The sequence below is a fragment of the Triturus cristatus genome, chromosome 8, assembly GCF_964204655.1.
Source record: "Triturus cristatus chromosome 8, aTriCri1.1, whole genome shotgun sequence".
Taxonomy (NCBI): domain Eukaryota; kingdom Metazoa; phylum Chordata; class Amphibia; order Caudata; family Salamandridae; genus Triturus; species Triturus cristatus.
Genome location: NC_140591.1, coordinates 930,186,938 through 930,204,173, shown reverse-complemented (window position 1 = coordinate 930,204,173; position 17,236 = coordinate 930,186,938). Strand labels below are relative to the sequence as shown.

At 41.5% G+C, this 17,236-nt stretch overlaps 1 protein-coding gene across 14 annotated transcripts in view; it reads right to left on the bottom strand.

Annotated features, from left to right (window-relative positions):
• DMD (dystrophin) overlaps positions 1 to 17,236 on the bottom strand; it is a 7,596,173-nt gene that overhangs the window by 4,651,938 nt on the left and 2,926,999 nt on the right. For all 14 annotated transcript variants that reach the window (XM_085622447.1, XM_085622454.1, XM_085622449.1 and 11 more), the window contains one exon: positions 2,752 to 2,964. In XM_085622447.1, the coding sequence (XP_085478573.1) occupies positions 2,752 to 2,964 (213 nt within the window). The remainder of the gene's footprint in view (positions 1 to 2,751; positions 2,965 to 17,236) is intronic.

The following is a 17,236-nucleotide window of genomic DNA, read 5'->3' as shown; positions in this document are numbered from 1 at the left end:
TCTCCCCCCAGCTGGACTTCAGGAGGCATAATGGGCCAGCACCACTGGCCCTGAAAAAACCCATCTGGTGGTATTGGTCACAAGGCCCAAAATCCAATTTTCGTGATGCTATTTCTCAGCCACTAGAATCTTCTTTATTTACCACTGACTTTACCTTACTGGGTGACCTCAATTTTCACTTAAAGAAATGTAGCAACCCTGACACGGTGGCTTTGTTAGACTTCATGTTCGGTTTTGGCTTAAAGCAACGTGTTGTGGGGCCAACTCATCGCGCAGGCCATACCCTTGAGGGTATCTTTTCCAAGTAGCGATCTCGTGAATTTAGCAATATTACCAGTAACATGGTCCGATCACAGTGCAGTAACTTGGGATATTCTTCTATCCCACAGTACAGTCCAGGAGAAGTGAGAAGCAACTAGGGTAAGCGCTTCCCTGCTGGATTATCTACTCTGTCATTTCTGCATTCTAGAAGCCAAGGTATATATTTGCAGGCCTTTCCAGCTCACCAAGTTTGGCTATTGTCACTTCCCCTGCATGCTCTATTACAACCCAAATGGTTACTGATACAGCTGAGGATGGCATTTGTTATCCAAAACCTCTAGTCTGAGTATGCTCAATATCCAGGCTGATTCTTCTCGTAAATACTGAAATTTGTAATTTCCTCTCCCGCTCTTTCTTACCAGGTACTAGGCACTGGAACTATACTGGTCCAGGATATTCCCATTTTCCTGCTGGGTGGGGCTAAAACATGTCACAAACAAAACCTCATTTTTTTCTAGTCCTCAGGTATTCATTCAGTCAGCATGACCTATGACTCATTCTACAAAGCCTGATGCAAGTTGGTCGGATCACCTAATGCCTTTCATCTTAGCCTAATATGGAAGCGGATTGATATGGTCAGTTTCTGCACAATCAGACGATATCATGGAGAGCATGACCTTCCCAATCAGATAGTTCAGGGGGCTTGTTTCAGTGAAAATTAAATTGTTGGGTTTAGGGTAGGGCATGGTCACCGAGTGACCTCCTCACCCTGTGGAGTAATGAGTGGCAAAAAGGGAAAATTCAATAATTTAGAGCCAAATGCCTCAACTCTCTTCATGAGAGTTTCATGTGGCTATTGGGCTGGTTAGTGGAACAGATGACCTGCTGATGGTCCAGGCCTTCTAGCCAGGGCCGGAGTGGGAACCGAAACCAGCACTGGAAAAAGTGCTCGCCCCCCCGGAGGCGTTGGGGGTGCCGCCGAGCTCTTTGACAGGGCCGGTTTTCTGCCGATTTTGTTACAGCTAAGCTGCAAAAACGGCCCTGCTACAAAACGCAACAAAAACGGCCCCCAGGGGCCCCAACCGAGGGATTGCCTGATGCCCGCTACGGCCAGTCCGGCCCTGCCTCAGAATTGCCGGGAGATTTACGTTATTTCAGGTGAGTATGGGTTGGTTAGAAGGAGGCCAGACCTGCTTCTAGTTCAGAACTTCTAGCTCTAATCCTGGGTTACCCATGATTTTATATTTTCATGAAGTGTGCCCAGCTTGGGTATTGGGTGCCCCGATAAAGGATGATGTACGAAGCAGTTAACTGGTCTCTGGTTTTGTAAATATGTTATTTATATGTATCATGCTGTTGTATTCAGGTATTTAATCCTTTGCCATGCACATATTTGGTGCCTTCCTGTGCCTGCCCACACACAAGAATGTAAAATAGGTACATTGTGAATTCTCAGTGCAATACTATTTGTGAAGTTCTGCTTTAATCTCACATTGTATGTAGGAGAAAATGGGAGGATTTCCTATGTTATGCATGAAATAAAATCAATGTACATGCTACTTTAAAATACCAACAGACTTGTCCGATCTCTTATTTATCTCACTAATTTTATGATTTGGGCAGGACAACAACATTGCACTAGTGAGTGAACCATATGTTGAAGCATTCAGCATTGGTATAAAGTCAGAAATTAAGAGGTGTAGGGGAAGCAGCCAATATCTAGTCCCTTGCATTTGCAAGGTCTCATCTGGGTAGGAGAATCTAATAAATCTTCGTTGGCGAACTTCATAAATTTTGCTTGCCCAGGGATAAAGGTACTGTCACCGCACTGTTGCTACTTCAAGATTTAGCTTGCATATGTGGAGTTGAAGGGGACGTTTCATATAGGCTCCCACAATTTATTGGTCAGCTTTCATTTGGGCTTTTCATGTATTCATGTCACACCCAGCTACGGTGTAAATTACAAGACTAGAATGAACATGCAGTTACTAAACCAAACATTGCTGTGAACGTATATATCAACAGGCACTGAAGGAAAACAGCTGACAGATATTTCATCACAAAATCAAACGATGTATTAAATTTAAACATCCATTTAGAGGTAGAAGGCTTAATCATACTGATGCTTTGCTCCATTAATGTGGTGCAGATTTGTTCTCAAATTAACAGATACCTCACAGCCCACTCGTGTAGAGAGGACAGTGTAACAAGCACATACGGAAGAACAAAAACAAACGTGCCTCTATACTGTAGCAAGCACATTTATTTTCTTTTGGGAAATATAAAAATATATAGTTTATTGACCAAGCACAGAAGCCTTCTCCAATAAAATACCAAATAACAGAAAGCATTCTTATTTGATCTTGCTTTCCCTGCTTGTAACATGACAAATAAATGGATGTTTTATTTGAGGAAAACAATATTGTAAATTTAAGTTTCCAAAAACTGCAAGTCTGGTGACACTTTGCAGTTTATGAGAGCCAACCTCACCTGGAACTGCTTGAGTTTTCCCATCAGGTCCTCGAGTCTTTGGCAGTGGTCCACCAGTACAGATGACAATTTCTTCCAGCGCCCAAGGACATCCTCCATTTCTGATTGATATTTATGCCTGACCTCTGGAGGTGCTTTAACAGACAATGCATCCACAGTACTGCTAAGATAGTTAATATCGTCCTGATGCTCCTGTAGGGAACTCTTTAAGGCCTGCGGTAGAGAAAGATCTTGCATCACATAAACAGAAACAATCCTTCTATTTACTACACAAATGGATAAAAGCTAAAACAAATTTAACAACAGTTAATTCATGAAAACAAAATCAGTCTTAACCATTTCAAATATGCAGGGTGATTGTAAGGCAATCTATAGTATGACTCGCTATAGGTTGTGACATTACTCATTTACACACCTTTCAATTTTTTTTTAGACTCAAAAATCTAAACTCTAAAGAAGAAAAATAATTTCAATGTACATTAATACTATACAAAGAAGTTGCATGGAACTGGGGCAATGGTAAAATCACATGCGATTTTACCATTAGAATCTGGAAATTCCACATCAGTAACATGCAATCACAAGAAAACCCCATGGGATGGAGAATTACTGTGTGCATTGATTCTTCTGGTTGTAAAAAAACGAGGAATTTGCCATTCTGTACAGTTTTACAGCATACATTTGCCACATGCCTCGAGCAGGTGGAAAATGTTTGCAAAGGCCTGTGGGTGCGAAATGGAGCAGGGAGGCGCTGGGGCGAGTAGACGAGGGAACAGGAAGCTTTTCCTAACAGGAGAGCATTGTGCGCTTCACCCTGTTAAAAAAAAAGTGTGGAACGAAGCGTGGCGGCTGATGCACCCAAAGCCTCATGCAATGTTTCGAGTAAGAAGTACCTGCCGGAAAAGTCAGGTATAGCCTTCCCACACCCGGTAAAAATGAGTGTGGGAAGGGTGACCAGATTCTCAAAACAAAAAACAGGGACAGTTCATAGACATAGAAGTAGGACTACGATTTGCAGTAACCAAGGACATAAAAGTAGGAGTATTTGATAGCTGTCATAGACATAGAAAAGGGACTACAATGATAGCTACCTCCACAGACCGAGTGGGCACTGGCTATGCAGAACCTGTAGGTTGTGAAGGAAACTCACACTGTCACAGGCTGCTTGAGCAGGACCCTGGGTGTACATACATCTGTGAAGGAAGCTTACAGTGCCACTGTTTGTGCTGAGCCTTTACTGTATAAGAGAAACGTGCACTGCTACTGCACATGCTGCCAGGCAAGTGTGTGTGTGTGTGACGCTTGCATTGGTGCTGCGTGCATTATACCTGCTCTCTACAAGACAGGTGTTTGCCCGATCACTGCCTGTGCTTTTGCTGGTGTGTGTATGTTGTGTATTGCAGCCTGAGTGGAATACATTTAGCAGAAAGTCATTTGTGGAGCTGCAGAAAACCTCACCAAACATCCCTGACAAAATGGTCAATTAAGCTGAGCAAGTATAAGTAAAGGAGAATATTAGTGTAGTCAGTAGAGGCCTGCTGTTTAAAAGACTATATTCCCAAAAATGCAACACCCACACGTTCCAGTAAATTAAATCGTACTTTTTTCCTCCTAAAAACGGACAATGGCTGAGCAGTGTATTTACAGGTTTGACTAGACATTTGTCGATTTCCCCCTCCATTTCCCCACCCCCAGTTTTCCCTGATCAGACTGATGGACTAAGATTGCCGTCAGCAGGGCAGCTTCTCCCTTTCATTGGCAGAGACTTTTGAGATCCCATAACTGCAGAGACTTGTTTTTACACCAGGTACCAAACCAGTATTAGTAGGCGGTCACAGCAGTTAAAAGGCCCGTGTGGGGCCACAAGCAGGGTGCGAGGATTTGTTCTAATGTGCACATGAGGCCTCATTAACATCTTTGCAACACGCCTGAGTGGGCACCTCTTGGAAGTCAGCAAAAGTACGTAGGTGGCACTGCATGAATAAAGAGAAGGGAAATCCCGAGAGAAAATGTCTCTCTTCAAAGGATTTCCCTTCCTGCTACAGCGCTCACCTCAGTGGCGTCACACGCAGTGCAAACAGAGCATGTGCGCAACCGGACCAATGAAAAACCAGGGCTTTTGTGTGTTTAACCCGGACACTGTTAGAAAACGGGGACATTTCACTCATTTGGAGAAAAGTGTTGGGACACAGGGACACTTCTCCAAAATAAACTCAGAATCGAGACAGAATGAGGATACATCATTTGGAATTTTCCTTTACTGTAAAACTAAACTGTTCATTTCCCACCCAAGGAAAATTGACACCCATAAATCATAGTCGGCACGCAACATGACCAGTGGTGCGTTTCCGGTTAGCGTAACAATGGGCTAGCTTACATCAGGGGTCAATAGCCGAACCATTCCTTCCGAAGGTAGGCACTAATGATAGTTTTAATTGACAAGGACATCCGTTTAAAAGGAATGCTCCATTATTTTGTTTTTCGTTTTGATGGAGTAGTGTGTGAAGCCTGGTGAAGGAGAAATGCCTGGCATCGAATAGGCATAGAATAACTAACAATTTTTATGTTGGAGCAATTATAGAGTTATGCTAATGTTACACTGCATATTACTCAAAAATCTCAAATGAGCTTTCACGTTCTTAACAAAATGTTCTACTTGTACTGTAAAAGATGGGTCAGGTCACCACCAAATGAATGGTAATATATGAAGATTAGCATTTAGAAGATGAACTTACACTTCTCACTTACATGCTTTAGTGCGAAAGCAGTAAGTTAAACTATTTGCCAATAGATGTAAATCAGAAAATTACATATACGTTCCATAAGAGGTCTACTCTCATAAGATCTCACTTATTTTACCTCTGTTGACAGGCTCAGTCTGATAAAACTAAACACACATGAGTGTTTGGTAAATGTCCATGATAGTAAACTGCTCTTAACTGAAGTATTTCGGTCTGTCAACTGATTTTCATGGCTAGAATACCTCATTGTATTCACTGAGTGGAATCAATGCTTAATTGATCGTCTACCTTATTAAAACCATGTCCTTCTGTGCACACTCTTATCGCTATTATTGACACACCCTGCAAGGGTCCCTTGTGTGGAAAACTTCAAAGGCATATTATTAACCTTTTTCTTCATTTCTAATAGTATTGAACAATCAGTGGTGCAGGAGTAATTTTCAGAGTGGGGGTGTTGCCATTAATGTTAAATCATTTAAGCCATAGGGGTTGTGAACAATTCATTTGTCGCTGTTATGTTTCATATAGGTACCCTACTATAGGCCCGGATAATATCATACACCGTCACCTACATTATCGCCTATACTACACAGTAACAAGCCTTTAGGATAAAACCTTTACCTAGTTCTAGTCCTGGGTACAGGAGGATTTTTCCTAAAAAACAGAGTCCTATAACTCCATCAATAGACTCACACGGTATGAATGAATATTCATAAGGGTTCTTGGAAACCAGGCAGGGGCTACACCACCTACCCCACCATATCTACATCCAAGGTTCATCCCATACATCATCCTCAAATCCAACAATGGCTAATACATGAGACAAGGGACAAAGAAACCCTTGATACTTTTTGTATAAATACAGCACATCTTGCTAGGGTTGGTAGAGGGAAGCGAGACTTCCAGGCTGACACACTGACCAGAGACGCTGAGGCTCCTGCATGCAGATGCTCTAGCTGACAGTGGTCTGAACATCCCTCGCGGGGTGTCCAACTTGAGACCAGAACGTGCTCCTACATTCTCACACTTCAGATAATGGGGTTCGACTAAATCCAAGAGGGATTCTTGGCTTCACACATACTCACATGCTAGGTACACTTAGGTACATCTAGATAGGCATTGTATGAGTAGGCACACTTTTATCACGCATTTTATATCCATGTATTTATCCATGCTTATTGCAAGATGGTAGAATTATACTATCCTTTTATATTCACTGTACTGCTAATCATATATCTCTGCTACTGTCTAATGGTTGTTGCAGCTCATCTATTTTACACCAGAATAACAACTGTTCAATAAATCCTTATTGAAATGCCCAGACTGCTTATTCTGTGTATCTCTGAGATGAATAAGTGAGCATGAGTGACTGAGCAAAAAGTTGTACATTGTTTCCACGATCCTGAGGGATCAGGGTTGTCATGTTCTAAGGTTGCCAGAAACTATTCTAAGAGGAGACACTAGTGGCACTGTGAGCTAGCTAATGCAAACAGGCTAGCATTCTCAGTGGGGGGGGCTCAGAGCCAGTCTGCCACCAAACCCACAGTTCATGTTCTCCGAATGCACAGGTCCTGTATGGGTAATATAGGAACCACACAACATGGCGCCGCCAACGTTGGTTGGGTACTTATTTAACAGCAGAAACTGAGTAGTTCAGTTGTGCTAATTCTCATAGACCCCTACTCACAAAACGCCAGAGATGTCTGGAGTGGATGGGCACAAAATTCACCACAGCTGAGTAGGCAAAATTTCCTATTTATTGGCTGTTGGTTAATCAAGCTTGAAGGAAATAGTGTTCCTAAAATTGTGCCATGAAAACCTTATCTTAAATTCCCACGAACAAACTTCTTTTTTATAAAAATGACTGAGGACAGAGATAACGTAGTAGATCTACACGTCTCAGCCGGAGAAGAAGATACAAACGCAATTGACATTGAACCTAAATTCAGACATACAATCATTCAAACTATTAGAGAATGGTCTATCAGCTAGGGTGTCTTAGTAGCTTTCATGATTGAGGCACACAAATCAAATAAAACAGAGGTATTCTATTCATGGGTTACGTTCCCAGAAGCAGATGCAAGAACACAGACATTTCACTACTATACAGAAGGAGATGCACCAGTGGAATATGGTCCAGGTGGGGACATAGAGAATACACTCACGTACCAGGAACACCTACACTGGTTTTTAAGGTACCCTACCCCATATAAGAAACAGAGTAAGATTAGGCCCGCTCGGAGGAGATGGAGCAACATGGCCAATATTAGCGGCCTACACACCACATCCTGACATTGAAACAATGCCACAGAAAGACTTCCTCTTACAACACAAGGATTTAATTAAAATCCATAGAAACTTGACGCAATTCGTCATGAGGACTTTCACAGTCCAACAACAGTTGCACCAAATGGAACTCATTCTCAAGGTACAGCAACTAAAATCACACCACAAGCCTCACACGCGGTAATGAGCAAAATGCCCATGAAAAGAAAGTGAACAAATGCCTTTCTGGGTAGCTCAGAAAATAACTCAGCCTGAGGCAGTATTCCTGAATACTTCCCTGTATGAAAAACACAGTGCTAACAATCTACTTGCAATGGGGATAACACCACAAGTAGAAGATTGTACCACTTGGGGCACAGTTTTTGCTGCCATATATACCAGGACTCATGGTATTCCTTCATTATCAGTGATACGGATGTATTAAGACAAATACAGAACGAGTAAGGAGCAGACCCTGCTCTGAACTTGGGGTGTGAGAAAGCTTTAATACCACAACTGATGGGCAGTCCTGAAAAGGACACTTCTAAGCCGACACCTGCTTCTTCTAAAAAGAAGTGGGATAATAAGAAACAACAAAATAACAGAGACAAGAGATCTCAATCCCAAGGTAGATCTCCTCCACAGGAGCCCTCTGAAAAGAGGTATAACCTTAGGAATAGGGGTAATATTAGGAAACCTGACAGGTATCAGGATACTGATACACGTTCCTCTCGTTCCTTTCAGGGCTTGACGAAAAACTCAGAGAGAGAAGGACGGTCAGAACACAAGGAAGAGCATACAAAGTCGAGAGACAAGCAGCACGCTCAGGACTATACTTCCAAAAAAGAAGAAAAACCAAAATCAAAACCTCAGTTTAAGAAGAAGAAAGTTGCAGGGCTGAAGATCAGACATGCCCAGAATTCTGAGGATGCAGCTTCTGAACAGGGAATGGGCTCTGACAATTCTAACCAAGGCGGCCGAAGTAACAATAGCTCGCCAGAACCTTTTGGAATTTCTGGTGACAGCGGACTTGAATGACTACATCACAGTAGAAACACCAGATACGAGGGTGATCGTCCCACATAAGTTACATGAAATAACACTCCAAATAGAGGGTGTAATCCCTGGAAAATTAAAGGTCTCTTTTGGAAAAACCTGTCATCTGGTTAGGACATCCTATTAGCAGAACAAGATTGGCTGCCAGCATTCATTATAGAGTGCCCTAGGGTAGAAATTGTAATTTTTCCAGCATTCTCTGACCTCGTTCCCATACATCTTAAACATGCATATGCATGGGAGTGGGCAGTTACCCTAGCTCCAGCACTGTACAAAAATCATGCCGGTTGGAATGAGGATTCAACCCACCATGTGATCCAGTTAAAAGTTTCACCAAATGCACAGAGGCAATACCCAATAAAGCAAGAAGCTAAAAAACAGGTCTTGAATATCAAGGGGTCATTGAAACATGTACCTCATCAATGAACAATCCTTTGTTTCCTGTCAAGAAACCTGACGATACATATCGTCTAGTTGTAGATTACAGACATCTAAACACTTACATAAAGACATTCGCTGTCCAAAATGCACACAGTGCTGCATTGATGAATACCATTGTGCGGAAAAAATACAAAACCACACTTGATATCTCAAATGGATTTTTCTGCCAAAATATAGCAGGTATTTAACTGCATTTTCCGCGTTGGGGTCTCAACAACAATTTTGTGGCCTCCCCCAGGGGTATAAGAACAGCCCGGGAATATTCTCAGCAAGAGTAACCGAGTTACTCCAAAATTTTGATAAAGAAGCATTGTCCTATGTGGATGATATTTATCTGATGGACGATGATTTAAAAAGGCACTTGACCAGGGTGAGCACCATTATTATGGTATTCGCCTCTGAGGGCTACAAATTTAATTTTAGGAAATCAAAAATAGCCCACCTCAATGTCCTGTTTTTAGTTCATGAGCTTTCAAGTGAAGGGAAAAGCCTGGAAGCTAACTTTTTAGAAAAGTGTGCACTGCTTCAATCACCAAAATCATTAAAAAATCTGCAATCACTGCTGGGATTCCTAAATTTCGGCAGAACATACATTTAGGATTACGCAGAAAGAGTAAAACCTTTCTACACCTTAATAAAACCGGACTTTTTAGTTAGACAATGGACACAGGAAAACACAAACATCCTACGTTCACTACAAGAAGACATGATAGCTTTCAAACACTTACAGACACGCATAAACGTACGCAATTTAATAGCGGGTCAATGTGGGTACACATACTCAACCTTCAATGAAAGCAAAACTGTACCAATCGCATACAAATCACACCTGTACACAAGTGCAGAAATGCGGTTCACTTCAACAGAAAAAATTCTGACAGCTGTTCAGACCGCTGTAGCAAAAGAAAGAGCTCTGGCTCAGGGAAAACACATTATTGTCATAACCCCAGTACCAGCTTTAGAAGCTGTTACAAAGGCTAGCATTCCAAATGCAAAAGTCTTACATCCGAGATGGATACAATGGGCTAATTCTCTTACTGCAACGGATGTTGAATACAGATTTGACTAAAGTCTAATAACACAAGCATTTTTGCAATATGAACAAGAATATCCTGTCCCAAATGAAATATTGCCTCTTGATCAGTATGAATATATTATTTACACTGACCGATCTGCTCCACCGATCATAGGAAGTAAGCAACAATACAGCACAGAGTGTGCAATAGTTAAAGGTCACATGCGGGATTGAAAGTTCCAACTGAGTTGCACAAAAACTCAATCTCTGGGGGACTGCATGGCACAGTTGGCAGAGTTAAAAGCTCTGATACTGGCACTTGTGAATACGGATCACGAATTCCCCACACTAATTTTGTGTGATTCCTTTTACTGTGTGCAGTTATACAATGAATATTTATATCATTGGGAACAAAACAGGTTTAAAGATGCAAAAAGTGGCACATTTAAGCATAAAATGCTATGGGAACATGTTGTTGAGTTGAAGAATGAACTATCATGGGCTCACCTGATTCATACACTGAGTCATCAACGTGATGGTGTTCACGTTGAAGGGAATTAATTGGCTGATGAAGCAACAAGAGGGGCTGTACGCAAGGCTTCCGTAGCTGCAATCACTCGTTCTAAAACGAGAATAGATGATGAGATTATGGTGGATGTCATTGCTTCGCGCAAAGGCAGCTCAGCAGTACCAAAGAAATTTCCACTTGAATACTCCTACAAGTTAGATGCAAACAACATTCCATATGCTCAGATTCCTGGAGTGGGGAACAGAGTAATACCAAATATGGATCGTAGGCAAGGTTTAATTATTGCTGCACATGAGGGTTTGGGCTCTGCACATACAGGCGTTACAACGACTATTTCATTGCGGAAACAGCGCTATTGTTGGCCAGGTCTAACAAAACAAACTAAAAACTATGTCTTCAAATGTGACAGCTGCCAACAGATGAAAGGCTCTAACATTACACGGCCAGCGCAGACACCGTTCTAATATCTGACAAACCTCTCGCATGTGTGTATCTGGACCACTGCAGCCCTTTACAATTTGATGGGGCTTACAGATATATCATGGTTGCAGTGGATTCCTGTTCAAGATTCCTTTGGTATGGCCTCAGGGCTTAGCTGATGCTTGAACTGTTATTAAAGATTTGCGAGTCTTTAAAGGGACATACGCAGTTGGCATGTTACATTCTGACAGTGGCCCGGCATTTAGCTCTTGGGCTTACAAAGAGGCCAAGGAAAGTATGGGCGTAGCATTGTGGTACTCCTCTCCGTACCATCCGGAGGGAAACTCGGCTGTGGAGAGGAAAAACCGGGACTTAAAGCAATCTTTAACAGCTAGGATACTAGGCAAGGGTGGTAGTTGGGTCAATCACCTATATGGGGTACAAGGGGCACTCAACCAGCCAAGAAGTACTCTAAAGGGTGTCACTCCATATGAGGTCCTATTTGGGACGAGAATGTGGGTACCTGATCTAGATTGTGAAGGCACAGTGGCGGATGAAAAACCATTTGATATCCATGATCATATGGCTGTTTTACAGGATCTAAATGAATCCAGGGCACAACAAAGTAACGTGCTCCAGAAACAGACCACCACTGAGAAAGTCAAAGGCAGTTACGGAAACACCTGTCTGGTTCCCAAAAGTCGGGGATCTGGTCAGGGAGAAAATAGTGTACAAAAAAGAATTTGGACCATTATACAGAAAGCCCGTACCTGTCTTAGCGGTTCAAAGAACAAGAATTGTACTTTTGCTGCCTCTTGCCTGGAAAAAGGAGAAATTATGTGTCTCAATTGACTTAATCAAACCACACTATGTGTCCAATATTGAACAGTAGGCCTCGTGGACTCCACAGTAGCAGACTCCCTCCTCTAGCTACAATCTAATAAGTTCAAACAGAAAGACTCATCACGTTTGAAGAGCCTCCTGTGCGGAATGAAGGACTATGCAACAATGCTATGGAACTCGATCCCCTTGAACCAGCAGTTCGACTTCAAATTGAAACTCAAAACAACACCCAAGTTGCAATAAGACCAAATACTGATGTTTACATCAACATGCCTCGACGAGAGGAAACTGCGATTTCAACAAATCCCGATGCAATTCCTACAATTGATTGAACTGCTTTTGGCTACTTCATAAACTTTGATAGGTTTTCTTTGGATCCAAGAGAACCGGAAACGATGCCAGCCCAACAAACACGCAAGCAACAAGTCAAGAACTTTCTGCACTTTCTCAAAAAGACTTACCTGGTATTGCCTTGGGTAGAACTCTAGGTAATTACAGGGTTACTGTTTTTTCTTTTCTGGCTAGGCTTAGTGATAACTATTAGCATGCTTATTAATGGTCGATACGTTCAACAAAGCTTTACAGCCCAACAAGTTAATTTAATTTTAAAACCGCATCAATCATCTCATCATGAACAAAGAGACTTGGCATCAGTATAGCAGTTCCTATACTGGACGGTATGGTTGGGACAAAGTTGATTTTGATATATTCAGTCCGACTGAACTTTTAAAACTTTCTCATATATTTAAAATTTAATTAAGTGGTATCATTACCTCCAGTACATTGTCTGATGATTGGGACTCTGAAACTGTTAATAACATGTGGTCTGATTTAGAAAAAACTGCCACATTTCCGAACACTGAAATGGTAGAAGGAAGTTCAGACTATGAAACATTGTACTGTTATCAACATTATGGTCATCATTTCCTGAACAAATCTATTTCACCTAGAAATGCTTTTGAGTATCACCAGTGGAAACATTGCCCTACATCACCTAAAAGTAGTTCAGCAACATTTGCACAGAAAATTCTCATATTTTTCAGGGTTTAACACCACTGACCCGACGTCATTTTATTATAAAGTTACACCGACATCGGCACCGAAAATTATGCTGCCAAACACCAAACAGATTTACTCTGCTTCCTTTATTTCCCAATTGTCTGAACAGGGTTCTGATCTATGGAAGGACACAATAGACTTAAAATCAGTCTGGGGTTCTAGGGACTGGCAAGTCCAGGGAACAGAAGCGCTATTTAGAGCATGCGTCATTTCAGAGCAGATATTTCTCAATGACACTGTGCAACAGACATCCTGTCTTGGACTAGCCAAGAACAAGGACCTGAACACACCTCGGTTTCCAACACCATCACAGATGGAGGGGTGGATACATTCAACTCCACAAGAAGAGGTAACAATAGATGATATTTTAAATACAATAGATCAGACCCTAATTGGAAAGAATGGTTGGTTTGGCTCTTAGACACGAACAGATGTCAGAAAAGATTCTGGGATACCATCGAAGGGTTCAGTATCCATAGGTCAGATCCTCGTTATGTAAAAAGAGAACACCCAGGGGTAATGACATCCTACAGTGTTGGGAAGTTGTGCCTTGATTGGCTAGAGACCTCAACACTCACAGAAGTGAAACAGCACTTATCCTTACTCACACAAGACATGGATCTTAGGGATGTTTTTTACTAGGTCCCAGGAAACCCCGTCAGAAACGTTTCATATATTCTGGCATTTATGCTGTCTATAATGAAATTTGGAAAATATCCCAACAAGAGGCCGCAGAGAGGATACGGGAAATAGACCGTATTAACTTAGAGAAATCTCTGGCTGTGGTAGACAATGGGTTAACAACTTTGACCTACAGGATATATTCTTTAGGCAACGTTGTATCTTCTGCGATAGACATACTGGAACAGGATTTAGCTATATTACAACACGGGTAATCTCAGTTACGTTCTGTTATGTTATTGAGTTGGACGCTACAATCTTTGCGTGCAGGCTATGTGTCTTGGCGTTTTATAAACAGGACGTCTCTGTTTTCTGAATACAACATAACAGATAAACAGATGGAAATGGCACAAAGGGGAGCAAAATATACAATGCTGCATATTGAAAAACTGGACAGACTACAGTTTACGGTAGCGGAATCTCTGTCTACGGAGTGGCTTATCCATGGCCATATAACTCTACGGTCACTACTTTTCAGTTTCAATGTTGTCTTGAGCAAAGGCAGGCTGGCAAATATGAAAAGATGGGTAAGGACTACATTAAGGAATCTTGGGAGTTACCATACAGATTTTGATGCTGGAGTGGGGATCGAGAAGTGTTTTTAAGCGGTAAAAACTGCAGGAACGCTTTAGGCGGTTCTCTCGTGTGCCAGGACATTTCATTGCACATAGCTTCCAATGGTTCAATAGCAAACTTGTCCTGCCACATGAAAGGAACTTCAGCAGCTGTGAGTACACCGGTATTCGATCTGCTTTCAAATGGGAGTTATTTGATGCTAAACGATCAAGGTTGCTGTGGGATGCTTCTGGACATTGCCCATCTGGTCACTGTGAACTCCATGGCCTTCGTTGAATGTTTCGTTGATACAGTTTGATACTTTGAGCAGACTGAAACCCATGCTTTTACAGCAAACCGTACCTTTAAGCTCCGCTCGAGAGACCTTTGATCTTCAAAGCGCATGGACCTCGACTGAGATACAGGTGCTTATACGTACAAACTGCCCCATTTATTTCACAGAAATGTTGGGTCGTATCTTTAATATGTCTAATACGAGAGCTATTTTATACCTATTTAAGACCATAGGTTCAGGATTTCTAAGCACCTTTCAGACAATCCTCAGAGTTATCCTGATTTTTATACACTCCGTATTGGGGAGCATCTTTGGAGGTCTCCCACTGATCCTGCTTTCTATCGCAGGAATCCTGATTGTCATTGTTCTGCTCCGCAATGGACGGCCCAATCACCAACAAGATGGCAAAAGCACTCCCAGAGCGCAAATACCGTGAACGCATGGTACAGCATCTGGGCATACCTTGCCTACGGAAACTGAGTGCCTCTTGGTACCTATTGTTTAGACCAGTCTGGATGGACTGCATCTTACCTGTTCTTCGATGCCTGTTTTGCGCTGAAGAATGCGTGTTGGATCTCTGTCTGACACTATCAAAGGACACGCCTGCGGACTTGAACACCAGGCTGGAAACCCTGAGGGCCCATGCTCGGAAATGTCCACAGCGTATTCCCATATTAATGGCTGCATTCCTCGAGAATCTGCAGATGCCTTTTACAACTGGGATGAGCATCAGCTCTTCCACTAGCACTCAGGTTTCGACAACAGCACCGGCTGCCTCTACACCAGCTATTGGCAGCTCTGAATATCATCTGTGCTCCACTGACGTACTCTGCGAGGTGTTACAAGGACCGTCCCCTGCAGTGGCGGACAGTGATGTTGCGTCTCCCAGCCAGGACACTCAGGGGCCGATTCACAGAACTAATCTGAGACAAAATCCTAAACTTACTTCTTTTGGTATTCACAGAAGGCATTTCGTAGTAACAAAGTTAGGATTTTGTCTTAAATTAGGATTTTGTCTTCAGTTAGGATTTAGTCTTAAAACCAAAACTTAAGGCAAACTTAAGTTTAATTTAAGATAAAATCCTAACTTAAGACAAAATCCTGATTTAAGACAAAATCGTAATTTAGGACAAAATCCTAACTTTTCTACTACTAAATGCCTTCTGTGAATACCAAAAGTAGTACATTTAGGATTTTGTCTCAGATTAGTTCTGTGAAGTGGCCCCTTAATCTGTAATTGGCTCATCATGTGCTGGGAAAGAATTCGGCATTTTCCTTTTTGTTTCAAATGTCGTCTAAATTTGAAACATTTCCTCAAATTGACACTTTCACTGAAAAAGCATGGCCTTCTATCACTTATAGTGGTTCGATTTATATAAATAAACTCGATTAGGATTTTGGCTTAGAGTGACTTTTCCAATTTTGAACTTTCGAATATTTTTTTTTTCATTTTTCCCCAATTAGACTGTTTTTAAATGAGGTTTTTTTGTTTTTTTTTACATTTTATAAATATGCAATACAAAGATCAAAATCAAAGTTGAGAAAATCATTACATACCCAAAACACCACCCCATACACCACACCTCAGAAATAAATACAGAAAATGTTGCCAACAGTGGGAGAAAATAAAAAAGCAATTTCCTTTTTACAATAATCAATAGCATTAAATGAGCTTGAGTCCCCAAGTATAAGTACTAATTCCGCAGAGGGTAGACCTAATATAGCAGATACGTGACACCTTTGTAAAATCCTTTTGCAAACATTGCAGAGATAATGACAAAAGAAAAAAAAGCAAAGAGAATAGAAAAATTAATAGGTAACCATTCCCTGGTATGGTTGAGGTTTGACACAAAAATCTGACATTTCAACATACAAAACAGATTACAGAAACATTAGATATTTTTCTGACTAAGCCACGTGATTAATGGTTTCCAAATAACGAATCCTTATATTCTTGCCCAAACGCCTTTCTTGCCGTAGATGGCCTTCTCAACATTGCAAGTTGCATCCAGTCGGGCCAACCATTGAGAAAACAGAGAAGGATTTGGGTCTATCCAAGAAGAGGCTATGCAGATCCTAAGTATAGTCATGGCTACAAATATTAACGCTCCCCCGTTCTTTCTATTAAGCGCATCTTGTACTCCTAGCAAAATAATAGCTGGGTTATCTCGATATTCTGCGATAGAATCCTACTTAGAATCTGTTGTATTTTATCAAGTAGTAGTTCTAATTTCAAACATGTAGCAAACATGTGAACTGAGTCTGCACTAAAATCCGAGCATCTAGGGCAGAGCGTTTCTTTACCTGTTCCCTATTTAGCAATTCTACTGGGTGAGATATACAGGAAGAAACCAGTCTTATAGAATTGTGCATGTAGTTTGGCTGACAACAAATCGCTCAGAGCAAAGCTTAGAGCGAGATGAAACGTATTGCAAGGGACATCCAATTTCTGCTGCCATTTAATATCTTTTTTGTCCAAATCATCAGACATTCAGCTATTCAGTGCCGAATAAATATATCAAATACGAGGTAAAACGGGGCCCCGTAACTTATCGATAAGGTTTATTTTTGCAAACCCCACCAAC